The 27,565-nt window shown below is 41.6% G+C and overlaps 1 protein-coding gene across 1 annotated transcript; it reads left to right on the top strand.

Annotated features, from left to right (window-relative positions):
• The first annotated feature begins 749 nt into the window (after window positions 1-749).
• LOC118421407 (isoleucine--tRNA ligase, mitochondrial-like) lies at window positions 750-15,634 on the top strand. The gene is made up of 24 exons (XM_035828716.1): window positions 750-965; window positions 1,775-1,897; window positions 2,413-2,572; window positions 3,214-3,286; window positions 4,161-4,239; window positions 4,449-4,498; window positions 4,718-4,827; window positions 5,003-5,093; window positions 5,316-5,431; window positions 6,059-6,228; window positions 6,600-6,690; window positions 7,586-7,737; window positions 8,189-8,352; window positions 8,959-9,061; window positions 9,173-9,266; window positions 9,621-9,729; window positions 10,244-10,346; window positions 10,649-10,774; window positions 11,223-11,354; window positions 11,973-12,079; window positions 12,729-12,877; window positions 13,610-13,797; window positions 14,462-14,627; window positions 15,058-15,634. Exons 1-24 carry the CDS (start codon window positions 771-773, stop codon window positions 15,204-15,206), a joined length of 3,000 nt encoding a protein of 999 aa, XP_035684609.1. The 5' UTR covers window positions 750-770; the 3' UTR covers window positions 15,207-15,634.
• The last annotated feature ends 11,931 nt before the right edge of the window (window positions 15,635-27,565 follow it).

Here is a 27,565-nt window from a genome sequence, read left to right as displayed (position 1 = left end):
CCTTTCGCTTGCTGATTGCTTTCCTCAACAAATACCCGATTTACATGAGGGAAATTACTTGACGTACGTAGAACAGCGTAGTACAAGGTCATACGTCCGCACTCATATGTATGTACAATGTACAACGCCTTTCGTTGCTGCAGGTAATTTGTTCCATGGTGTCATACGAGAGGTGTTTTTATTGTCCTCGTTTACCACCTGCAGGGTATATGCCAATGGGCCATAAAAATGCTGTTGACACTGCGGGGCAATAGGCGGCATACAGGAACATCTTGTCAATAATCAGTGGCAGGGGTCTAGCCAGCGTCCGTTTTTCCGTCAATTGACGGAAATTTGCTGCGTCTGACGGAAAAATTTTAAAACCAATCCGTCAACCTTGACGGACAAAAATTCTTGGTGGAAGCTACAGGCGGCTTGGGGACGCCGTCCACGGTCGTAAATGCCACACACTGTTTGTTTTGCTATTGTTATGATTGTTGACAATGTGTGTCGGCGCCCTTTCGCATACGATAATATCATTAAAACCCGTTTTTCAAGGTCTCAGTTCAGTCCTTCTAATTAATTTTCGCGGTTTTCGCGACGATTGTAGTTGGCTGACGGAAAAAAAATTCGAGCTGGCTAGAGCCCTGATCAGTGGTCATCTATTTCAGACATAATGCAGGGAGCAAGATCAAGAGCAAGAAGAAGAAGCAGAACACTGCAGCTATAATGCACTGATGAACCAAAGGTTTATGAAAGATATTTATTTATAAGCTATACTGGATCCAACTATGCTGATGACTTGGAAGAAAGTTTCCATCTGCTGCAGCATCAGGACCTGTCAGAGATGGCAGACACGCCCATTCTTCTTACCAGGGCAGAGACACGCCAGCAGTAAGAAGTACAGCGACACCATTCTCCTACCCAAGACAACGTTTCCCATCAGACCAAAGAACCCTGCTGCTGAAGAGGTGGAAATACAAAAGGTAAATGTGGTGTTGTAAATCTTCAGTTCACAGATCAGAGCTCGAAATTCATTTTTGGGATTAAGTGCACTGGTGCACCCAGCTTAAGAAATTGGGTGCACCAAAAAATGTTTGGGTGCACAACTTAAATTTAAGCAATAACCTGATAATAAAACTTAGTTACAAGCTATCAAATCTTAAACAAGTACCATGAGAGACATTTTTAATATCTTTCTAACTTAGATGTCAAGAATATGAGGTATACTAGTGTACTTTGATATCTTAAAATTCTTTGCATACATAAACCTAAGAAAATATTTGGGTGCACCCTGTGCACCCACAGAAAATAATTGGGTGCACAGCTCCAATTTTGGGTGCACCTGGGTGCGCATGCACCCAGTATTTCGAGCCCTGCAGATGAAAAGTGTAGCTGCAAGGTTGATTGGTTAGTCTATGCTGATTTGATTATATGGATGACATGACATCCTCTGGGAACCCCAAAACTACAACAGCTAATGGTAAAGAAAAAAAAAGTTGCCAGGAGGTGGTCAGGAAGTTAAGGTTGAACAATTGACTAACCTCACAGAGTATGGTTTTCCAAGACTTAGTAATGTTTTTGTTCTTTCACATTTTCTTCTTTGACTTTGGAATTGACTTTGGCATTCTACAATATTACTGTTATTATCCATTTTCCGGTATTTTGTTTGCAGTTAACGACATACAAATGTATATTTGCTCATTTTGGAGCTGGTTTGCATTTTGGATTTCAGACAAAGTAACAAAAACTGTCTTTCCTATGTTCTACACTGTCCTTTGTATCTATTGCTAAGGTTTGTGGGTTTGCTGAGCTGTACTCTTGGCAAAGACAACAGTATAGACAGAAGGATTTTGTTCTCCATGACGGACCACCGTATGCCAATGGTGACCCTCACGTAGGACACGCCCTCAACAAGGTAAGAACAACACTGTCTACTATTGTTAATGTTAAGGCATAACAGTTGGGATCTTTTGCCCCAAATTGAGAAGACCTGGATCGAATCCCCTTACATGCCACCAATGTTGTGTACTTTCCTCACTCCACCCTTATGAAAAAATGCCAGTACACTTGTATCAATTGCGTAGGTAGTGTGGTAGTCCAGTGGTTAGCAGCCCTGTCTCTGGAACTAGATGCAGTGAGTTTGATTCCGGCTGTGTCATTCACCGGACATGCACTCTACTGGAAAGGGTTAAAGTCCCTAAGACGAGACGTTAAGCCATGGTCCACTGTGCTTGTCGTAAAGAGCTAGGGGAATTTCAATGGTACAATGAACCTGTAAATACTGTACATAGATTTTTTTAGCATCTGTGCTCTCATGACCAGTAGAAGACTAGCTATTCAGTGAGCTAAAACTGGTTCAAGATCACTTTCCACTTTTTTGTCTTAAAGATAGAATGATGAGCTGAAGTGCTGGACTTTATCTTTTGTTAGATCCTGAAAGATGTGATAAACAGATACAAGCTGCTGCGTGGTTACCGTGTGGACTACAGACCAGGCTGGGACTGCCATGGGCTGCCCATAGAGCTAAAGGCACTGTCAAAAGGCAGGGACAGCTTCAGGAGTCTGCAGCCTTTACAGATCAGGAACAAAGGTTGGAGTGTATCTCTATCTCACCACATTGACAGACTAAAGGAAAGAAAACTAGAAAGGCAGAATGAAAAAATGCAAAATGTTTTCACTCTAGCCTTGCATCAAGCAACTCTCACACAATACTATACCATTAGTCTTGCCCCAAAGTAGTGTGTGCGAGTAAAAAAAGAATAGGGGCTATGAATGGGGGTATCTGAGTGATAGCCAGTCCAAGTGGACAGCTCAGGTAGCCAGGCCTGGTGCACAACCCAGCCTTTTCTGTCAACCTTTTCTGTTTGGAGGAAGAACACAGCAGCAAAAACAATTTGTTTTCTCCTTTGGGAAAACATAACTAAACTACTCTCCTTTTTAACGTCACGAAATGCACAAATTACAGAAAACGTGGGATCCTTCGTCTTCCACTGTCTCAGAAAAAGAAGTCTAACCCAATAACTTAAATGTTAGTTAAGACTAACAAAAATTCTTACAAAAAAGACGTTGGCATTATTTTTGTATATTTTTGCATATAACAGTTACATTAAATGCAAATTTCTATTTTTCATTTCAACAAACAGCCCGACCAGGTCCTGGTTTGGAAATGTGACATTAACCTTGCATCTACGTAGTACTACCTAAATTCCTTTTGTCCCTTGTTGTCACCAGCAAAACAGTTTGCAGAGAAGGCCATCAAAAATCAGATGGATGCATTTAGGAGGTGGGGAGTCATGGCGGACTGGTAAGCTGCAATTCCTTTTTAAAAACTTTTCAAAAAGTTTTAATTTGTGTCACCTATGATACTTAAAGAAACAATAACTGTTGCTGATAACAAGCAACCATCATAAATATTTATTCATCATTCAATGAGCATACTATTAGGCATTTGTAGGAACTACAGTGAAACCTGTCGGAGCAACCACCTGGCGCAGGCAACCACCTGCCGTCAGAGGACATATTGAAACAGTCCCGTACATTTTTACATAGTTAAGACCCCCTCCCAAGCAACCACCTGTCTTCCCCAACCAGCAACCACTTTTTTACAGTCCCAAAGGGGCATTCAACCTGCCCCAAGCAACCAAAATTGATTTACAGCAGCTAGCAGCCATTTTACTAGTATATGAAGAATTATGTACTAGGCACAGTACTAGGCACAGTTACCCTGGACTTCTTTTCTTTATGTAAGGGAATATCAGTCAAGCATATTGACAATGTGCACCGTGCAAAATGAATATCAGTGAGAATTTTGACATACTGGTAGAGAAACTGAAAGCACTTGTTTGGGCTGTTCAAGGAAACAGACAACTACAAAACAAACCAGACAAACTCAGCACTGATTGTTAAACAATGGTTTCTTGAAATTTGTTTACATAACAGCATGGGGATTGAAAACTATCTCTTGTAGATATGTTTCCTGAGAACTAACTGAAAGGTATATATCATGCAAACCGTATCATTTATTATTTTTGTTCGCCAACCAACCAACTTGTCGGGAGCAACCACCTGTCCTCAGCAACCATTTTTGCTCGGTCCCTTGAGTGGTTGCTCAGGACAGGTTTGACTGTATACACCCTTATGTTATTGTGAGCTGATACAGTATGTGTTTTGTTTTAAAGGGAGCATGGATGCTACTTCACCTTTGACAAAGAGTATGAAGCTAAACAGCTGGAGGTATTTTACAAAATGTATGAAAAGGTAAGTCATCATAAAATAGATATAAGCCATACTTTTGTGAAGTTGCTATTTGCTTTTAACTTACCACATTTTAAACTTTTCAAAATAAAATACGTACTTAAACAGAGAAACTATGGTTGTAATGTTTAATTTGTTGCACATTTTTAAGGTTACATTTTGATGTAAACAAATATTATCATCATGATATTAATAACGTTTCCTAAACACAGGGATATATATACCAGGACTTCAAACCAGTATTCTACTCCCCTTCTTCAAGGTGAGTCAAAATTGTCGTCTGAACACAGTTAATATACCAGTTGTACAGGTTAAGATTAGTTGGCAAAGGTATGGGGTCCGGGAACTCTAGTTATCAACAAATGCCTAGACATAGATGGAAACATGTTCTAAGGAAAATTCCTGCAAAAGTGGGTGTTAAATACCTCACACTGCAAATGACAATAAAGTAATGTTTGTTTTCTACGGACTCTTGTTTCAGAACTGCTCTTGCCGAAGCTGAGTTGGAGTATAAAGAAGACCATGTCAGCCATGCAGTCTATGCCAAGTTCCCCATGTCTACTCTGTCACCAGCCTTGAAGGATATTGTGGGTGAGGAGCTCTTTTTACTTTTCTCATTCCTTTCGTGCTATATAATTTTTGTACTGTTAAGAGTGCACTTTCTGTTAAGCCAGTGAAAATACAGTGTAAACATTTGAATATGGGTAGTCAATTTATTGTTATTTACCAAGAATATAGTTTAATAGTTGTATTTCATCCTCAGTAGGAGGAAGACGTGACATTTCAGTCCTGACTTGGACCACCTTACCCTGGACTATCCCTGCCAATGAAGCCATGTGCTACACACCTAGTCATGAGTAAGAACATTATATTGTCTATTCTTCAGTTTAATTCAAACTTGACTCTGACATGGATTTCAGCGCAAAATTCGTACACTATGAAATAGGGTGTGTGTTGATGCGATCATGATTGTGTTCTTATGTGCGCTCCATGAACGTTCACAGCTCACAAAGTTTTTTTAATTATCTCAGGTACTAAACTCAAGAGTCTGTACTTTTTGTCTTTTCCATTTTCCCCAGATATTCCCTTTGCCAGTGTAAGACAACAGGACAGCTGTACATCCTGGCCACTGAACGGGTAGAAGCCACTGCTCAGGTCCTTGGCACACACTTTGAGGTCCTGAACACTTTTCCTGGTATGTTTGAACAAATACGTTTTAGTATGGACAAACATTTAACACTTGTGGAAAATTCTCCTTTGTTATGTTCAATAATACTCCTAGTCATATATGACGAATAAAAAAAAAATCATTGTGAAAATATCCCTTTATTGCAAAAGTTGAGTTGAAGAGGAGCCTTGTCTTCCAGAAAGCATCATGCTCCAATAGATGATGATTTTAGGAATCAAAAAATAATACATATTACAACTCACAGTGCACGATTAAGTAAAGTGAAAATGCTGAAAAATTGGTACTGATATCCAAATACAATTCAATCTCTATAACTGGATAGATTTGTCAGCAATAGTTCACCCCTCCCTAAGAAAGATGCTGCCACCATTTCTGTGGCAGTAACAGTCTGCCCCAGGGAAGTAGTGTCATGGAGGCAGCGGACATTGTCCCTGTCATTCATCTGGGTCCTGGGCACCTTTTCCTTCTCACAATGTCATTAGTCAGATATTTCGACCCATTGAGATACGCTAACCAAGCGTCCTGCAAATAGGAATGCGCGTCAATTTAATGATTATGCTTTCCACCCCTCCTCGAGTTAAGTCCTGGTTTCAGTTTAAACTGAATTTATGTCAAAACCCTTTACCTCTACAGGTAGTGCTCTAGAAGGCAGCACATGTCAGCACCCCACCATGAGTGGTAAGGTCTCCCCCCTGCTGCCTGCCCAGCATGTCAGCATGACCAAGGGTACAGGACTGGTGCACACAGCACCTGCACATGGCATGGAGGACTACACTGTAGCACTGGCCTTCCAACTTCCTGTGGTACGGAGTTTACAATGTTTTACAAATAAATCATTGTCATTTGCCTTGATAGAAGTTCTTTTATGTTCATTGCTCAGTTTTGACTAAGTTAAATACAAGAGATGCACTGTTGCCAATTAATAGAAAACGAATGTACAATGATTAAGGTCAAAAGAGATTTCATTAATTGTGGCAGTTGGCGATAAGTTGACACGTCAAATTCATGCCCATTGACAACATTTTGCCTTTTTTTTGTATAAATCACCATTTTGGATTACCAATTTGCATCCTGTAGGCGACTGTTCGTTAATGTTTTTCACAAACAGTTGATGATTAGGTATGCCACAATGAGATACCTATAGAGTCTTTTATAACATGATGTCTTTTGACAGCTGACCATGATTGATGAAGATGGGAAATACACTGACCAGGCTGGACCAGACCTTAACGGCAGAAACATCTTCACGGATGGGAACGAAACAGGTGTGAGACATTTTCTGCCTTTTCCATTGTCTTATTGACAACATATTGGAAGACAGCTGTATTGAACTAAATCTTTCATAAAATTATATATTGGTACAATTTTGTGTTATACCTTGTATAGCAGTCAAAACAAATAGGTCTGAATGGGTCCGCATTTTACGGCATTGCACAGATTTTTATTTGTGTGGGTGTGTCGCTGTCAAAAATTCAAATACCATGCAGAGCCTGCATTTGGACTTGAAATTTCAATCTTTTTTTAGGACACCAGTTTTTCCGTAATTTCTGGCGTATTTTACATTGAAAAATGTGTGTTACATGTATGTCGGACCAAGGAGGTTATATAGAGATGTAATCTCCTTGGTCAGACAGGTATAATATGACATGAATAAAAGACAACATCATGATGTATTCCACATCATCCTTGGTCCAAGCCCTCCTACTGGTCGGATTGCCCTGTGGCCGGCAGTCGTTGGTTGATCCTATGCATGGTACCACACAGGATGATACAGAATACACTTTGTTACAGGGCTCTAGTCAGCATCCGTCCTTCCGTCCTTTGACAGAATTTGGCAGCTGGGAACGGACAAAAATTTTGCTTAATACGTCCTCTGTGACGAAAATCAGATGCCATTAAGCCAAGCTGAGTCTACTCTACCAGCAAAATTTGCCCCTCAAAATGCAAGAAATAGCATTTCAGAGGGTCTTAGATTTCAAAATTTTCCCAGCCTCCCACTAGGACCGCTGTGTGGAAGCCTCTGGTGCCTGACAATTTTTCGTTCAATATCCAGGGGAGGAAAAAAATTCAGGTTGGCTAGAACACAAGCGTGTTAACAATTGCATTCTCTATGTATGACATGTTCACACTTCAACAGACCAGAATCACTTGACCTTACAGTTGTAGAACAGCTGAGATTGGCAGGTCACCTGGTACACGAGCAGAACTACAAGCACAGTTATCCCTACGACTGGAGGACCAAGAAACCTGTGTTCATACGGGCCAGTCTGCAGTGGTTCGTCAATACCAACAGTATCAAAGACAGAGCTGTGGTAAGATGACTGTCATGCTTGTTGTTTATTTTTGCTTGTTTGTATTGCATACCTAGTAAACCACCTCATGGCATAATTTACACACTGGGTATTGGTTTGTACAGAAGAGTACAAGCTGCATATCCAGGCACATTTATTTGATCCACTCACACCGGGAAGGATCCCTACTCTTTTGGATATGCAGGTTTAGTTACTTTACATGATCAAGGCCTGGCTGTCCTCAAATGTATTGCATGTACTTCATTCACTTACCTGAATGAAGTGAGGAAAGTCGTGTTAAGTGCATTTCCCAAGGGCAAAATGTCGGTGGCATAAGGGGACTCAAACCCAGCACCTCTGGATTCTGTGCCTAAACCCAACAGTTACACCAACACAACAGCAGCATGTGCTTGGTTCAGAATACAGAAATGTATAAGCAACTGTGGGCCAAATGTGCCTGTCATTCCATCAGGATCTGATAGATGGCGTGAGGATGTACCCAGAGGGAACAGCGGCCAGCAGTCTGAAAGCCTGGGTGTCCACCCGTAACTACTGGTGCATCTCCAGACAGAGGGTGTGGGGCGTGCCCATCCCTGTCTTCTATCACAGGCAGTCCGGCAAACCTCTCCTCACCAAGTAAGATCATTGTATTTTTCAGAGAGAGATTGTTTTATATTATAAGTACAGTGCTGGAAATGACTCAGAAAAAGACCAATCATTGATAGAACATTTGGTATACATTGTGTATTGCTATCATTGTGGCTCCTTGCATTTATAAAGGTTAGCCATCCAGGTTAACGGTTGGTTGCATGTGCCAAGTGCTTGCCTGTGCCAGGTGCTTGCCTACACTAGGTGGTTGTGTGTACCAGGTGGTTGTGTGTACCAGGTGGTTGTCTGTGCCAGGTGGTTACCTGTACCAGGTGGTTGCCTGTGCCAGGTGGTTGCCTGCACCAGATGGTTGCCTGCACCAGGTGGTTGCCTGCACCAGGTGGTTGCCTGTTTCAGGTGGTTGCCTGTGCCAGTTGGTTGTCTGTGCCAGGTGGTTACCCATGCAAGGTGGTTGCCTGTTACAGGTGGTTGCCTGTGCCAGGTGGTTACCTTTGCAGGTGGTTGCAAGCAAAAGGTTGTTGCCTGCACCAGGTGGTTGCCTGTGCCAGGTTTCACTATATACACAGAACAAGTTGTAATGTTCCTATGAAATCTCATGCTTTTTAAAGTTGTTGATGTTAATCTGTATCCCAGAGAATCAGTGTCTCACGTGATGAGCCTGGTGCGGAGTCAGGGAACAGACTGCTGGTGGACACTTCCTATGGAGGAACTACTGCCTGGTGACATCATCAGGAAGGTATTACAATTATAGTGTTGGCTTCATAGGGAATTGATATATAATAATTGTCAGTTATTATATTAGTACATTTTGACATGCTGAACTGTTACCACGTTATTTCATTTTTAGGCTGGCTACAGTGACGTCAGTGAGTTTGAAAAAGGTGCAGACATCTTGGATATCTGGTTTGACAGTGGAGTGTCCTGGGCTGCTGTGTTACAAGGTAATGTATTGGTAATAACACTCATTTAACACTACCAGGATCTATATAAATTTGTACAATCGAGAACTAACGTTTCTGTGACCCCTGTTGTCATCCTCATAACACTTCTGACCAGTTTTATTCTGCACCGTGTCTAAGTTGTCATTGCTAACAATGCGGTCCCAAATGTAAATACGACACATTATTTTTGTAAATATGACTGCACCTTATGAATACATGTATGACAGCTCTTTACATCATGAATTTAGTTCATCTGCCTCAAGATGTGTTCAAAATGGGAAGAGAAGGGGTGCATATTTGAATTGGGGTGTATAGTTTAATCAAGAATATATGGTATATCTTTCTGTTTTGTAGCTTCAGGACGGGTAGCTGACATGTACCTTGAGGGTAAGGACCAACACGGAGGGTGGTTTCAGTCTTCACTACTCACCAGTGTGGCAGTGACAGGCAGCGCCCCCTACAGGTATCCACACATAATGCAGTCATAGTACTAGATAATCCCACCGCTGCCACCAAATGTAGGGGTGCAAAGATGGAGACTTGCACTTTCTGCTTGCCTGGTGACTGAACTGGACAGATCGGGAATCTGTCCCCTTTATTCAATCATAATCAGATACAGATGTGGGGTGGACAGTCTTATTGATCTTCCTGTTATTTCAGCAAAGACATCTTGCAACATCCAAATGTGCTCCTATATAATAGTGATCAACAATTTTCAGATTAGACTAATTGTATATGAGTGCAAATTTGTGCATCATCAGTCCCTTTGGCTGTCAGTGTTAAGGCAATACTGTGAATGCATTTAACTAGTTTACAGGTTATAGTTTTGCTGAAGGAAGAAACGGCAAACTTAAAAATAACACAGCAGAAATCTATGTGATTACAAACATTAACTGTGTAATGGCTATCTACATGTACCTCTTTAGCACTGATGATGTGTAAGTCTTTGAATGTGTGTTTCCTCTGCACCTGTGCAGGTCAGTATTTGTTCATGGTTTTGCTATGGCTGAGGATGGCACCAAGATGTCCAAATCACTGGGGAACGTGGTGGATCCAAACCTGGTGGTCAGTGGAGGAAAAGTAGGCTTTATTCTTACAAAGAAGTTTAAGATTAGAATTTAAAGCTGATTGACCTCTTATTGCAATTGGTGTTAACTGTGAACTGTATTGTTATGTTTGTTTATAACGACCACAGGAAGAGTAGGTACTATGTACAATGTACATGTACATGTACAATGTACATGTACATGTTGTCAAGCTAATTGTGGATCTAAATAAAGTCTAGCATGAAACCACCTAAAAAGTTTGCTTTTTTACAGTATCAAATGATTGAATGTGTAATTGTAGTCTTTGCAGCTGTAACGTTATCAAATTTTCCCCAGAACAGAGACAAGCAGCCTGCATACGGAGCAGATGTTCTGCGTTGGTGGGTGGCAGGGTCAGACGTGCACAGCCATGTCTACATCGGTAACAACATCCTCAACTCAGCCAGGGACAGTGTGCTGAAGGTCAGCTCACAGAAATAACAACTTTGGTAAAAAAAGGGTAAAGGTAGACCCATAGCTATAGCCTTTTTTAGGCCGTAGGTGTAGTGGGTTGTTATTGGAAGACATTTAGATTTTAACTCCCCAACCAAAGTCCATTTTTACACCTGGGTGGAGTGAGGAAAGTCATGTTAAGTGCCTTCCCCAAGGGCACAATGTCTACCCAGGAACACCATTGTTCAAACCTTAAGCCACTCAGCTATTTGATGACTCGTGATACCAAACTTTGACTAAACTCTTATCCAGACACAAAAAATTTATTCAAAGTCTTAACTGTTTTTTAAACCAATTTAGCTTGTGTAAGGTGTTTGGAGAAGAACCATAAGTGACTGAAAAATATTATAAAACTTGCCAATTGAAAGCTGTACCTTTAAGGGGCCACCTTTTTACTAAAGTGAAGATTATGTTGCAGGTACGTCGGATTCTGCGCTTCCTGTTGGGAAATCTGTCCGGGTTCAGACCAGGAGAACACACCGTATCATACAACCAGCTCCGACCCTTGGACCAGTACATGCTACATGTACTGTACCAGTACGCACAAAAGGTGGGTCCAGATAGGTTATGAAATCATCAACACCTCCATGAAAATGGAGGTATTCGTGTAGTTTAGGCCTGTGTGTCTGCATAGGTTAACTTCCAGTGCAATATCACAAGAACACTTTCAAGCGATAGTGATGAAATTTGGTATGTAGGTAGGCATTGTTTGTAGACTTGAAAGTCAAGGCAGATTTCGGACCACCTGGTGGCCAACCATGGTACTGCAGCAGAACTTCCAGTTGTTATTATGTAACTTGTAAGGAAGAAGTAGTGTAGATTTTGGAGAGTTTGCTATAGAACTGCAGAAACATTTTTGTAGTATAACAGACTTCAATGATACTTGGCATGCAGGTAGCTTAGGCAGAGATGTACATGTACCCAATGAGAGTCGAATTATGCAAAATAGCGCTATATTTGAATAATTAATGAGGAAAATCTGTGTTATAGCACCTGGTTGGATTATAAGAGTTGATGCTAAAAGTAGAGCTAATTGTCCCTTGGTTGAATGCCATTGTTATGAACCCCCTGATATCCTAAATATGTAACAAAAGCAGGCTCTATCCCTGAGGAGTTGCCAAAAATATTTCTGGAAGACAAGAAGTACAATCCAGTGTTCCTTTCACAGGTAACAGATGCCTATGAAAACTTCCACTTCACCAAAGTGCAATACCTGACCCTGGGTCTGGTCACCAAGGAACTGTCCAGCTTCTACCTCAACATTACCAAGGACAGGTGAGTGACTGTATGTGCTTTTCAGAGTGTTGCCTAGCTAGGGGTGGGTGCTAGTACCGGACACTTCAGGTGCAGGTACGGTCCAGGTGCAGGTACGATCCAGAGGATCAGGTTCAGAACCAGACCCGAGTCTGTTTGTGAAAACTTGTGAAGGATCCAATTTTCTACAAGGATAATTTCTGTTTATTATCTGTTTGGCGGAGTATCCGACTCAGACTGGCATTCTGAAATACTGTTTTCATGCAAATTTGATGATAGAAACTTGGTAGAAATGACAGACTCTACTTTGCTCTTGTTATTTTCTTGAAATAAAAAGAGCCAAAACGTGTACATGTATTTAACACCTGCCCATATGCTCTGGTCTTCCTGTCCAAAATCTGGTTCAGTGATTTTTTCAGATCTTGCTTTTTTCGGATCCGTCCAACAGGAAAACCCGGTTTTGTACCAGTACATCATATGATTAAGACTCATCAGATGAAATTTGCCCACTTGGGACATTTTGCAAATTGCCATTTCAGGTGACCAATTGGCAACTGTCAGCAAATTTCTCTTTTGTTTGCATCCTTACAAAGCCTGCAATATTTTACCACAGTCCTTCAGTTTTATTTCAGTTAGTTCTTCATGGTTCTAATTGGTTCCTCTGCTCCAGGCTGTACTGTGATGACCAGAGCTCGATGGGCCGGCGTGGCTGCCAGACCGTCCAGTTCCACATCCTGGACGTGCTGACCAAGACTCTGGCACCTGTCCTGCCTCACCTGTCCGAGGAGATCTACCTGCACCACACCTGTCTGGGGGATGGTATGTGGGTGTCTTTATGTCATACCTGGCCTGTGAAAACGTTAGACTTAACATTCTATACAAGTGTTTCAGACCTACCATGGAATTCTACTTGCATCACATGTGCTTCCATTGAATAAATTGAGTTCACTCTGCATGCTCCGAATGCAGTGTGTCCCGCTGGTTGGCCTTTGGGCTGGCACCTCAGGGGCTAAGGACTACAAAGTGTTGTATTCTTCATAATATGTACATAGTATTATTTTTAAATAGTAACCTAAATGCATTTGGATACTATTGGGGTATTAAATTTGGATTGGAAATTTGAATCAGAAGATAGAAGAGGTAGTGGAAGCGAGAGAAACTGAGCAAAAACAATATGTTTAATTCGAATTCTGTGAATGTTAATGTAAATGCACGCAGAATATAGTAATACATTAAGGCCACAACAATTTAATTTGTTCATTCTTGGATTTTAAAAAAGAAAACATGCTTAATTGTGAAAGTGTAATGATAAAGAAGCCTGAGGATCAGGTTTATATCTTGGTGTTTCTTTTTTTGGAGTGAATACAGTCTTACTCATTCAGTCAAGTTTTCTACCTTGCCCTCTGCAGTTTTACCATGTCCGCTTGTTCTATTTTCACTTATAATATTCTGAGAACCAACAAATTAAATTGGTGTGACCTAACTAGTCTACAATGTGTTGTAATATCACACAGTCTTAACATTACCACTTTTGTCTCCCTATCCCTTCAGAAGTTCAGAGTGTGTTTAAGTCCGGCTGGTTTGAGACCGACCCTGCCTGGTACAGACCTGACCTGGAGCCCCTGTGGAGAGTTGCTGATGATGTCAGAGATGCCTTCAACAGGCAGATAGAGTCAGCTGACCCCAGGCTGTACGATGTGGCCATCTTTGCATCAAGCACAGTGTATGACGTTCTGAAGGTAGGCAGTGTTGGCACTTACATGCTAACAACGTATGACGCTGCTAGTCAAGTTTAACCACTATATCAAAACATGCATGGGATTGGATGAGACTATATAGTTCTTGTCAAGCAGGGAATCATGGGGGAAGTGGTATAGGTTTGACCCCCCTAGGAGCTTGTATTTGTAGTGTGTAGGGGCAATTTTGTCGGACACTTTGGAGGAAGATAATTCAAGGAAGAACAATTTTTTTGTGCAAGATTTATCTCGAGTATTAAGCTCTCTGAAACTACTTTAAATTAGTACAATGTACCTGTCACGGTTGTAGAGCACAGTGTGTTTTTCTGCAACCCCCACGACGAAAATCTTGAACATTTTGTAAACAATTTTTGCATGAAAGCTAGCAAGGCATGAACTTCATTATATGTATATGGTAGTACAATATGTCTGCTTTTAGATGAATAAGATTGTGAACTTTGCCTGGTCGGTGTATAAAATAATGCATGTGACTTGTACATGCAGTTCCACATGACCCCATCTAAATCTAGTTGGTGTCAAAATGTACAAAAAATCTTTTGGTCGCTTGTCTTGCTTCTCCAGGTCACCCTACTATAATGATAGTATTCCCATTGATGTTATACAGTTTGCAGTCAATTTTAAACTGTGTTCTGCTACCTCACATCAGGTGTTGCAGACTGAGGAGACATCGTGCACCTCTGACCTGTGTGAGATGATGATGTCATCGTTTGTCTCCCTGCACCACGAGGACCATCAAGGGAACAGCGCATCATCTGTGTCTCAACAGTCTGTGTCAAATGTGTCACAACACCAGAGTGTAATATTAAACACAGGTAAGTTGGCTTTTTTTTCATAAATAGCATAAAATCATATGTAGGCACCAGGCTTTTAGCCAGGCATGCATCTGATCCATGGTCTTTTGGATCCACTGTTCTAAAGGTGATAAGAAATTAGATGCCCTTACACTGGGGAGCAGATCCTCTGACAAGCATAAAATTCTGATTGACCAGGGATGCTACTAGGTCACTTGTGGTCAAAGTCTTCAACTGTGACCTCTCTGACAGTAATTTTGCCCCTCACACCTTAGCAAGCGCCACTCTAACTTGCCTGAAGCACATTAAAAGGGAAGGCTAGCAACTCCTCCCTGTAAAAATGTACCCTGCTACTGAAACAGTAACTTAAAGCAAACTTGCTGACCTATAGGTGCCATTATATACTACAAGATGAACTACGATACATAACAAGAAATATTTTAACTTCCAGATGGCAGCAAGCAATCAGCACCTTTCACCCTCCACGTTTCGCCAGCCTCCCATCAGAAGTGTGAACGATGTCGGAAGTACGTCGCTGCGTCCCCGACTACGCCGTGCGACAGATGTCTGGCTGTCATGGCCGACTCCTGGGCCACATGACATGAACAAACCCCTATTTTTGTAGTTAGGACATGTTGATTTGATTATATGGATGACACCTTCTGGGAACCCCTAACTGGTGCAAGTTTGAAAAAAAGAAAAGTTTGGCCAAAAAAATTGCCTTCATTATGAAATCTAAGTGGTCAGGAAGGTAAAAAAATGACTAAACACACAAAGTCTGGTATATCAAACAATAGATTCTATATTATTTTTTTGTTTTCACATCTACTTCTTTGACTTAGGAATTGATTTTGCACTTATAAAGCATTCTACGTTACGCATCAGTCTGTTTTTCAAAAAAATTTTGTTGCAATTTATGACATGTATTTGCTCATTTTTCATCTGCTTTGTATGATTTACTATATGGTCTTTTTTGGGAAACTGATATGAATTGATATGGATGTCATCCATATGATCAAATCAACATGGAGAAGAAATTTAGCGCTCAACATTTGAAAAATCGGACTAGTATGATGAAATTTTAACAAATTAGTAAAGCAATGGACCAATTTAGAAACAATTTTTGAGACTTCATTCAAGAAAATATGAGGAAGGTACAGATAAACACAAAAGTACATTGAAAACAAACAGCTCATTTGTTTTGTGTACTATGTTTGATATCTATTAAGGTCATGATCATACAGATAAACCTTTAGCATGATGATTCTGGGTGAGGCCGAGAAGTTATCCATACCAAGTTAAAAGTATGGCATCGACTGTAAGTGTAAGATATGCTGAAGCCTTAAGGTTAATTTGCAAATTTTATTGAAAGCTTGTGTGTTACACCAATGGCTATTCTACCAGCTATGCAGATACATTTTGAAAGGTTACAAATATCCTTATAAAAGAGATACATTTGTAGTAGTGTCACATTTGTCATAATGATGGTTCTACGAGGGGTGATCAATAAGTTCTCGGCCCCACCTAGAAATGATAAGCACAACTCAAATTTTGAGGCACAACTTCATAGTGTGAAGCCTATCAATATCCTCCAAATTACAAATCATTGGAGTCATTAATTTCCAGGCATTCGTGTTTTTTTTTTTCAAATTAGAAGGTAAGTGGCGAGAAAAAGAAGGGTGAAGTGTGATCAGACAATTTGACCCGCACACCTCAGGTTGAAGATCAATTCTCAACTTTTTTCGTTATCCCTTACCTAACGTTACTGGGTGTCGCCTGCAACGTAATGATCATAATAATTTGAATTTTGGTACACATTTATATAAGACTTTATACATGTACGTGAAGTTATCAATAAGTCCTCAGCTGTACCGAGAAATAATAACCACAGCTCAGATTTCGAAGCATAGATGTCAAGTATTTAAGTCTTATATGAATATGTACCAAAATTCAAATTATTGTGATCATTACTTTGCAGGCGACACCCAGTAATGTTAGGTAAGGGAGAAGGAAAAAAACGTGGACAATTGACCTGACCTGATGTGGCGGGTCAACTTGCGCTGCTGGAAGTCAGACACCCAATTCTTTTTGCTTGAAATAGGAAGAGAATCATTGTCAAACATTTTGACAATGTCTTTTGTTAATTTACGGCATGGGGAACTCGACCCACACATGTCTGATCACAATTCACACCACTTTTTTCTCGCCACTTACCTTCTGATTTGCAATAAACGAATGTCTGTAAAGTAATGACTGCGATGATTTGAAATTTGGAGGATATGGATAAAAGGCTCCATACTATGAAGTTGTGCCTCAAAATTTGAGTTGTGCTTCTTATTTCTACGTGGGGCCGAGAACTTATTGATCACCCCTCGTATGTTCACACTGGTGTACTGTTTTGAATAAATCTATGTTCAATCAGAACCATTGACTTTTTGAACACTTTTGCAGTACATGGTTTGTCGGGGCTGTCTTACTGGCCTGCTACACGTTTACGAAGTCACTGTGTTCTAAATTGAATTAATTTTGCGTTACCCTTGACTTTATAATGGGATTATCATACAAGACCTACAAGTATGACTAAAAAAACAGCAAACCACACATAGCGTAAAAAGATTTGTTTGAGAGACACCCTTTGGGATAGTCCAAGGTGATTATAACCTCCGACGACAGACTAAAGTTTGCTCTTACAATGCTTCAAGATATCTCTTGGCATGAGGAATAGCCCAAGACATCCGTAACAAAATAATCACAAAAACTATACTACTTAACCCACATTTCTGATGATATCTCTTATTCTAAGGGCATAAAAATGTAACCCCCGTGGGAACTGAATGCTCTATGAGAGACAATAGTATCATCATTGGGAGAGCTTTAATCAAAAGAATCTATATAACAATAACAATACGAGATAATATTTTTATTGTCCTCTTATCCTTGTGTGTAATCTGATGGATCATGTAATCATGGTGACATGATGAGGAAACATCGTTATGTTACCATGTCGATTATCGGGAATCGAACATGGATTACGGTTGCTGACAAGAAAAGAAGGTGTGTTACATAAACATTTAGTGACACTTCACTAGTCAAAGTGTAACATGGTCACAGCTAAGCAGCAAACGTATCTTGTGAGTGATTCTTCCGACAGAAGGAGACATCCAGTTGGCAAAAGTATCTGGCACAACCATTCTCTTTTGTCATGGTGTATACCGTGTGCTGTGCCTATTGGTGACAAACTCTACTTTCCGTAGGAAGGATTTTCCATCGGAGATTTTCGAGGACAGTAATTAACGCAGCAGAGGTACGCGTTCTGTAGCCTGATAAAATCTCACTTATAGCAGCCCACTCAATCCACCGGCCTCCTAGAGGGGCCATTTTCAGCCCCGGACAGCAGAGTTTGTGTTACACAGTTGTTGCGTTCCAGATCTTGCTTGCTCGTTTCAACTTCTCCTTCTGGACCAGTTGTATCATTACAGCCAGTAGGTAGGTACATATCTGAGTAATGAGGCTGTTGTGATGTATACCATTATCCAGGCATCTCTTCGAACACATTTTACATTCCTTCCGAAAGACAGTGCAGCTCCAACCAGGATACCATTCCTAGGACTCGAACCGGAGCCTCCCAGTTACTAACTATTTGGAACTATGTGCTCAACTGTGAAGCCGCTACCAATTGAGCTACAGGGACATGCGCCAAGTTGTAATCATTTTTTCGTGTTGTCTTAACTACCGATTTGTAAGGCGACAGCCTGAGTTAACCTAGGTGATAGGATGTCATCAGGAGTTAAATATGACGCTGCCCTTAAGGAGCACCGGCGGAAGACAGACGTCAATCACGTACACCTCCGTCATGAAGAAGACCAGGGTAGACCTTCATCCACGACTGAGGAAGACCTCGGCTCTGACTTTGACTTCCTCAGCTTGGCTGACCGCCCTCTTGTGGGAAGGCTCTACACCACCGCAAACAACCCGGACCATGCACAACGCCTATTGGCCGTCCGAAACAACGTGGCTCAAATCGACTTTGTTGAACGGCTGAGAATCATCAGGCACGAGGAGAGAATGCTGTCGAGAGACACGAATGTGGAGAAGAAGGCATTACTTCGGAGACTAGATGCGTTATCTCAGAAACTCCAGCGTTCTCGAAAGAAGAGAGCAAGAGGGAGCTATCCTCCGTTAAAGCCATACCGACATCAACAGCGTAGACAGAGTCTTGATGACCTTACATATCAGACGACAAAACTGCCTCAAGTAAAGAGTTCAAAATGGGACATAGCGGTAACAGGTGTCAAAATATCTGGTGAGAAAAACACAGCAGAGGAAAAATGCTCAGACGACAATAAGACAGCTTCTACAGCTAGACCGAAAAATCAGACTCCGGAACTTCAAGCTACTGGTAAAAAGCCTTTAAGGTCAGTGAATTCCTTAACATCGCAGAGTAGGAAAGAGGGAGCTAACTCAAAGAGTTCTCTACCGGACATTTCTCGACCAATAACTTCATCAAGTAACCTACAATTGAAGCGGCGTCCGATGGCAGTGAGTCACCGGGATACGTCACAGACTTTCCCGGTTCTTCTAGATGACAGAGATTCGGGATCACTGTCGCAGAGTAAGAGAAATTTATCAGGCATTCTGAGCATTATCCAAAAATTACCTCCTTTGGAGAAGCCAGAAGGAGACCAGAGCGTAAAACTAGAAGGGGTGAGTGGCTACACCAACGGACTGATGAACAAGATCAGTAATGTTCTGTACACCTCAAGGAAGGAGCAAGAGGGGAAGGATAGGCCGCTTCACCTCCCTCCGGTCGGCCCGGGGACCGAGTTGCTCCGCGCACACAAGGCCAGGAGGCTGCACGTGTGGCTGGGGGTGGACACGGCATACGACTTGTTCCTCATGAGACAGCAACACCTGCACGGCAGCTTCCGGTGCGACGGCGATGGGGAGAAGGTGGAAGAAGAGGAGGATGGCGATGATGTGATGTCATCGGATGACGACGATTCCGATAAACCGACTGGGAATGAAGAGATACAGCAAGGTAGGCTTCTCAATTTCCATCTCTCATAAGTTAGGTAAATTAAGCCCTAATTTGCATAATTTTCATCTCATTGTGTATATATCTTCTTCTAAGCTACCTGCATACCAAGCAAACAAGAGGATGGCCACGATATGCTGCCATCGCATGACGACGATTCCGATGAAGAGATAGAGCAAGGTAGGCTTCTCAATTCCTTTCTCTTTGATTATGTAAATCATTCCCTAATTTGCATAATTTTCATCTCACTTCGTATATCTCTGTCTAGGCTAGCTCCACATTAATCAGCATGCAAAGCTGTCTTTTCTTTCTTCAGTTATCCTCATTTTTCAATTTTAATAAAACTGATCTTTCATTTCCAAAGCAAGCTGCTAGGAAACTCAAACCTACACTAATTCTTCACTACAATAGCTACATTAAAACTTTGTGGCATGGAACCAAAAAATAACATCATAGCATTTTCAGGACAAAAGATACAGAAACAAAAGTTCCTCTGCAGTACCAAGGTCACACACTAGGGGATCCAAAACCTTCGGGTCAACGACATATACCTACATACCAAACATCATCACAATCCATTCAGAGGTTAAGCTATGATCACAAATATCCGTAAAAACAGACACAGTAACACACCAAAAAATGGACGTACCAATGTCCATATTATCGTATGATCTTTTCAACACAAAATAGTTTATAACATTAATGTTTTCGTATCATAGCTACAATTCATTAGTCAACGCATGTTTACAACTTTTCTTTTTAGCCTACGACGTTGAAGAAGACAAGCAAGGACAGGAGGGAAGAGATCCCGAGACCATTAATAAGTCTAACGTCGGTGATGACAAGAAAGAACCACCGACAGGGAGAGACGTATAGGGACAACTACATGTCTGAAACACAGAAATAAAATGTAAAATGTTCATTGACAAACGAGTCCTCTAGAAGGAAACACAAAAGGACCTTGCGTTAGAGAGAGAAACATGAAGATTCCCTTCAGGGCAAAGATAGAGAACAACATACACCGTCTTCATGCGAAGATATTTTGTGTTAGATTTGCCGTGTCGTTGTTATTGCACAACCGCACACCTCTGGATCATACTACGAGTATATTACACAAACACATCTTAAGCTACACTTGCAACATCACTAAGAGACGAGTTCAAGCCGAACAAATGTATATAGTTAAGAGTAGTTTTAGAATTCATGTTTTAGATTAGCATTACAAGTTTTCCCAATGTCACCATGTGTACTTTATTACGACACTTGTATCTGATGAGCATGGGACGAGGTGAGGTGACCTGTACTTAGCCCGATAGTGCATTAATGTACAATAAAGACTGTCATCATCATTGATTTGTATTGTAACTTTTAGCTGTTTTCTTTGCGAGTGGAGGCGAGCCCTCGACATAAGAAAGAGAGTGATCAAGAACTAACGTTATAATCCTTTTCATCGTACAATCACAAACGAGCATTCGTGTGGTAGCCGTGTAGTTCCCAAAGTCTCTACCAGACTTACTACGCTGGCTGTTATAGGGAGAATAATTTGTCAGAGGAGTTTTGCTAACAGAGGAGTTGATCAGCCGACAATTTTCTAGCCAATTTTCCGATTTTTTTGCCCAATTATACTATCCCTGTACCCCCGTAGGACGGCCTGGTGGAGGCTACATTTCCCGTACAAATTTCAGTTGCCTTGTTACCGTCGAACCTGTCCTAGATCCTTATAGGTGGTTGGTTCTGTCACAGCCTGTGTGAAAATCCTGCGACATCAACAAAATCGGCCTACAACGAATGTCACAGTGCCTTCACTGTTGCCAAGTTCTTACCTTTGAAGTGGGACATGTTGAGTCCAGTCACGATCCACTTTAAGGCTTCAGTATATGGAGTGTTTGAAGAATACTTTGCTCCTTAAAAAAGAGTTTAACACAAAGAAGGGCATTGATACTCTATTGACATTATAAAAAGTATTGTCAATACCCTGTTCGTCGATTCATTTGCTGCTTTGATTCAGTGAACAGCAGGTGCAGATAAATTTTAATGTATAACGACGACTAGGTAATATGTTAAACTTTTGAAAATAAGACGTGATGTCAAAAAGTTCAAGAAGTTCTCGGCCTCACCATGAAATAATGCACACACCTCAAATTTTGGGGCACGTAGTATAAAATTTTTTATGAATGTCTACCAACTTGTGATCATGACTTTACAGGCGACACCCAGTAACGATAGGCGAGAGAAATGGGAAAACATGGACAATTGAGTTGTGACCTGAGATTTGCGGGTCAACTTGCTCTTCTTGAAGACAGGTAAGAAATGATGCAATACGAAGGAAATCCTTATCAAATATATGGAAAATGTCTTCGAAGATTATGACATCAGGAACATGACCCACACAGGTCTGATCACAGTTCACCCTTGTTTTTCTAACCCCTTACCTACTGATTTTCAAATCGACGTCAAGTGCAAACTAATGATGTCAATGGTTATAAATCAAGACCATAAAAGACTCCATACTGTTTAAGTATGCCCCAAAATGTGAGTTGTGCGCGTTAGTTCCATGATGAGGTCCAGACCTTACTGATCATCTCTCGTAGAAAGCTTTCTAGAGCTACTTATCATAAATTTCCCTCTGTATATATCATTAATAACCTATTCAACCGTCTACTTTGTTGACTATCATACCAACTCTTATCCCTCCCACAGTTTGTCTTGTTTATCTAGCAGTAATTTTTGTTTGTTTTGCTAATAGCGGTCCAAATAAAGTTGCCCCGAGAAGCGACCCGAAAAACGGCACCTGGCGGCTGCCTACGTCACAATCAGACGATACTTGCCACTTCTTCGGTCAATGGTTCATGTTCAATAATCAGGAAAGCTGTTTGTTTACACAAAGTAACTAATTTTGTTACAACCTGACAATGGATGTGTACTATACTGAAGTATCAGATTCTTTACCTCCCGGCTAGGTGTGGATAAAAACCTAATTACCTGGATAAAGGGTGTACCCGGGTAACGGACACAAAAAGGTTCCTAAGCCCCCGGCTCACAGTTCAGACAGCCCGGGCCTTCGATACCAATGGTTGCCCTCATGGAAACCTCGGGCAACAAATCTTTTTGATTGTTATCTATGGCGCATAACAGCAACGGTGTGCTTTTGGGGGAGCGTGTATTTTTCGCGTTCCTCACATGTAACTTTTCCTTGCTGTAAATTCATCGTCATTCGACTATGGCATCAATAGATACAAACCAAAGGTGAGCAGGCTTTCCGTCTATAGCATGCAGGTGACTTAGAGTTTGGAGTTTTAATGACGCTTTAATAGGACAACAAAAGGTCGGGCTGTCTTGTTTTGTCATCGTGATATTTCTCTGAGTTGACGTAATAATCTTCTCGGAACGTTGCGACGGCACTCGTTATCACGGTTTTAGGGCTACGACCTATGCTTTAATGCAATCTTCAGACTGTTACTCTCAACTTGTTTGGCACGTATGCCAACGGACGATCTTGGATGTGATCAACGTTTGTATCCAAGGGAGGTTAAAACTGTTGCTTAAAGTTTTAAACTGCCATCGTGATATCTCTGAGCTGTCTTCTTCACGCGTATTTGTTGATGTCCAAACACTAAGAGGAGGGGTGGTTGTCTTGGTTTAACGTTTGCCAGCTGATACAGTTACAGTCTAAAGCTTGAGAAGTTAAACTTTTGTTGTGTTTCAAACATAGGTAGATGTCAAGCTAGAACTTCTGACGACAGCGACAACAAATCACCAGGGGCGGCCGCGGGACTTTGGTCGTTGTTATAAGTTGAAACCACTGCGATGTTTGTAAAGCACTTGCAACACTAGCAACTCAGTACCAGTACCAGTGTCTCATGCACAACAACCAACATGTTAACTGTCAAGAAAAACTTTGGTCGTCGCCGCCGAGAAAAACGTCGAGTGCCCACCCCAACTGACAAAGATCATTCCACTGACCAGCAACCTTACCCGACACCCTGGACCGAAAGAGTCGCCACAGAAAAGAGACAAAGAGTCTACCAACAACAAAACAACGTTGTGAAGAAAGAACACGAGAAAACGTTACAGAACATTCGCCGGGAAAGACGTACCTTCAAGAAAGACATGCGCAAAGCAATGGCTTTGATACGGGAGAGTCTGTCAAAAATAACAACGACGGACGAAAGGTCGGGTAGGTCTAGAGGCCATAAGAAGTTTGTCCACTTTCCACAACTGCCTCGCACAAGTGAAAGCGGTGTTTCAGGGCGTACTGACCACACGGAAACAAAATTCCCTACTGTAGTCGGTGTTGAAACGCCCCGCCGGCCTATCGACTCCGTAGAAGAAGAGGAACCCTCCAAGGAAGACAGGTCCCTTCCGATACTGAAGAAATGCACAGAAACAGCTTTAACGCCGGAACGCCACATTCAGCTACCTAACTCCACAGCTTTCCCACAAGTAGGAAAACGAAAGAACTCGCAAGTCTTTGTTACTAGCTTAGCTTCTCACACTGACATCACCTCAGGTGCAAAGAGCAGTGTTAGGAAAAAATCGCTTGCACCTCAGTCCAAGCCGGACCAGATACCCCTGCATACACTGATCGAAGAAACTGAGAGTGCTGTCAACGAGGAGAGTGATGATGGAGACGAACGCACCGCTATCGTGGAGTCTACCGATGTTGAATCTCCCATACCTACCGTAGCTGAGACAAAGACTAGATGTCGCACTTGGCCGGGAGAGGGGCCCATAGAAATGTTCCCCGCTAGTGGATACACGTCTGATATGATGTCCCGTCTGCTCCAAAACGGTGTGCTGTATACGTACAGGCCGGCAACAGTCAACAAGGCTCCGCTGTGGCCCGAACCGGACCCTGATACCAGACTGAGGGCGGCCAGCTTGCGGTCCGATGCTCTCATACGAGCTGGGAAGGACGGGGGAGGGATACGCGCGTGGTTGGGACTGGGTACAGAGCAGGAGCTGAAACCCGTGAAGCCTTCCCTAGGACGGAGAAGGAAGAGCATTGTACAGTTGAGAAGGGAGAGCCTCTGGTCTCTGGACAACTACGAATATCATTCTTCGTAAGACATATTTCAGAACACGGGCACTTTAAGGCCTGTGACAATTTTGGTCGAACATGAAATTCGAACCACTGCGTGACCTCAGGTAACCCCGCCGGGCCGGAGCGTTTTTAGAACGGTCCAATGTCAGTACCTAATGTTACATTGCGAAAACAGGAACTTACGATGCACGGGCCACACTAACTACTTTTCTTGAGACTTATTAATGTTGAATGCTAAAGATATTGATCTAGTTTTTATCAAATATCGGCATAACTAGAAGCGGTTAACAAAAGGGCACCCCCGCGAGAGCTGCAAGTGGTACAGTCCGAACATGTGTTCCGACCTCCCGGGGTGTGGAGTGGCGGGAAAACAGCGAGGTGCTCATACTTCAAGGAAACAGCAAAATAATGCTATAAATCGGTATTTCTAGCCCAAAATGATTGTATGGCAGTTGACTGATGCCTTATAAGGCTAACTGCTTGCGAAATTTCGCATTGATACAACAGCGATTTAACAGATACAGACATAAAACATTCATATTTTACTATCGGTTAATGTTACGTACAGTCAAACATGTCTTACTTGGGCGCAGTTCTTGTAGGGTAAGTAGTGTTTCGTCGGCCCCTGCCCACATCAGGGCACCAGTTTTATTACGAGTTTTGGGCAGATTTAGGTTCATTAAGCCTTAGACCTTCAGAAATCAAGCGGGTCTTCTTGCAATGTCTTTGATTTCCGTGGCTGTATTGATATTTGTACGAAAAATACCAAAAAATTGTAAAAAAATTCTGTTTTTGCCCCAAAATTGAGCCTTACCTAGGTATAGCGGCAAGATCCCCAGGCATATTAGATATCACAGAGATATAATCTATTACTCCAGAAAATATGACTCAGTTAGACAATCATTTCATAGTGGGCACAGACCCATTTTAATAGCATCCCTATTTTTTACTAAAAAATGATTTTTTAAACCCAAAATATTGAGGATCCACAATTTTCTTGTCATCATATTTTGAATATGGGTGAATTACGTTAACTGGCCAAAAATTGTTGAAAACAGATGGTTACATCAAAAGTTATGCCCATATAACTGCTCGACTGAGAATCTACAGGTGTCACAGGCCTTAAACTGCCTGTGAAAGAGACTGCCGTGTTGTATGCGTTTGGAGGTTAGTCTACTGCATAACATTTGATGCACATTGTTCGCAAGAGAGAAAGAAGTACGTCTGGGTTTGGTATTCTTATGACGCCTTGATATATATTTCTTCATTGTATTTTGTCGCTGTAAGTTGTACGGTACGACTGGTAGGCCATGTTGCTTCGGTTATATGGATGAAATCCTCTGGGAACCCCAAAATTGATGCAAACGTGTGAAGAAAGAAAAGTTGGCCAGAAAAAGGTTGCCTTCATTATAAAGTCTAAGTGATCAGGAAGGTTGAACAAATGACTATACACGTGACAGAGTATGGTATACCGAACTTTTGTTCTTTCACATCTCGCTCTTTGACGTTAACTTTGGCATTCTACGACATTAGTAGCCGTTTCCGTTATTGCTGGCTGCTAACGGCATAGATTTAATCATTTTTGCAGCAGCTTTGTTTGATCTACAGTATGGTCGTAACCGAGCGAAAATTGATGCGCGCGCGGATGTAATCCATATAATCAAATCAACAAGGTCTAAGTACGTATAAAAATGAATAGTACAAGGGCATGTTTTCCTACGCTAACATCAGTAGCAAGTTGCCCCCATAGCCACACGTGTTGTGTTTAGATAACATTCTCTTTATGGATACTCACGCGAGCAGTAAATCAATTACACAGAGCAAACAACTTCTTTCCACACCTGCAAACAGAGCATAGAGCGCGGTTGGCAGAGCAGTGCAGAAGTGAACCGCAAGGCGTCGCCTCTGTGACGCACAGGGAATTGAGAAGTTATGGGACGAACTTGACTCTTGCACAACTTGTATTCTCCACGAGATGGGATTTTTGGGGATTTACAGTGTGCTTTCTTTCCGATGGTATTTCAGTCACAGGCAAAAGAAGCTGCTAGATTAAAAGATAATTTTTGATGGCACTCACTTGTTCAAACTGATAGTGCTGCTATAAAAGTCATTTGGTCGCAAACCACAGAAAGCATGAGTTCTGCAAGCGATTCAGCGGGTTTTATGTGCCATCCGTCGTTGTTAGATTCCACTGTTCTCTGATCACTGTTGCACACACATGCCATCAAATGGTAATAAACCACATCGTTCGTCTTTGTCCGTGTCCAGTCTATCTACTACATGTTCTATATGTACGCTATTACTATTGTCTACACCAGACTCCATAGGTGGCTGAAAAAATAGAAGAAATTGGCAAAATAGACAGATAACTTACCAGAGAAATAGAGATTCCGACCTATGGAAGAGAGAAATGTAACCTTTCTGTGGACTGAATTCCCGGCCATTTTCGCCCACAACCCCTGCTATTCCAAGAATTCTCCAGTCTCATCCGATAAGCGTTCCCTTGCTCTCTAGACCGCTAATAAAATACTTGTAATTCCCTTATTTTGATCTCATTAATTGTAGATCGGCTTAACAGGCGTTAGGTCGATTGAGACTAATCAGTGCTTTTTTTTTATCATAAGCGGTTATCTCAGCTCACTGGGCCGCGCCTGTTGGCGACAAATTATTGCGGCGACTTCGCGATTTTTCGCAAACTTTTGCTTGCGGTCAAACTGACGTGACAAGATCGCAAAATAATGTAATATACGTGACCTCTATAAACTAAATGGCTACTCTCCAAGCAGAGGTTGGTGGGAAAAATCGCGCCGGAATTCGGTGTTTATGTTTATTGATACCGTCGACCAAACAAAGGTCAAGGAAAGGTCACGATTTTTCCAA

The sequence above is a fragment of the Branchiostoma floridae genome, chromosome 1, assembly GCF_000003815.2.
Source record: "Branchiostoma floridae strain S238N-H82 chromosome 1, Bfl_VNyyK, whole genome shotgun sequence".
Classification (NCBI taxonomy): Eukaryota; Metazoa; Chordata; class Leptocardii; order Amphioxiformes; family Branchiostomatidae; genus Branchiostoma; species Branchiostoma floridae.
This window is presented reverse-complemented; position numbering and strand designations above follow the sequence as displayed.

Coding starts and splice junctions, on each gene's coding strand:
- LOC118421407 (XM_035828716.1), top strand. CDS start 771: ATGCTGATGACTTGGAAGAAAGTTTCCATCTGCTGCAGCATCAGGACC. Junction 4,240..4,448: donor TTTACAAAATGTATGAAAAG/GTAAGTCATCAT, acceptor TCCTAAACACAG/GGATATATATACCAGGACTT. Junction 5,094..5,315: donor TGCTACACACCTAGTCATGA/GTAAGAACATTA, acceptor CATTTTCCCCAG/ATATTCCCTTTGCCAGTGTA.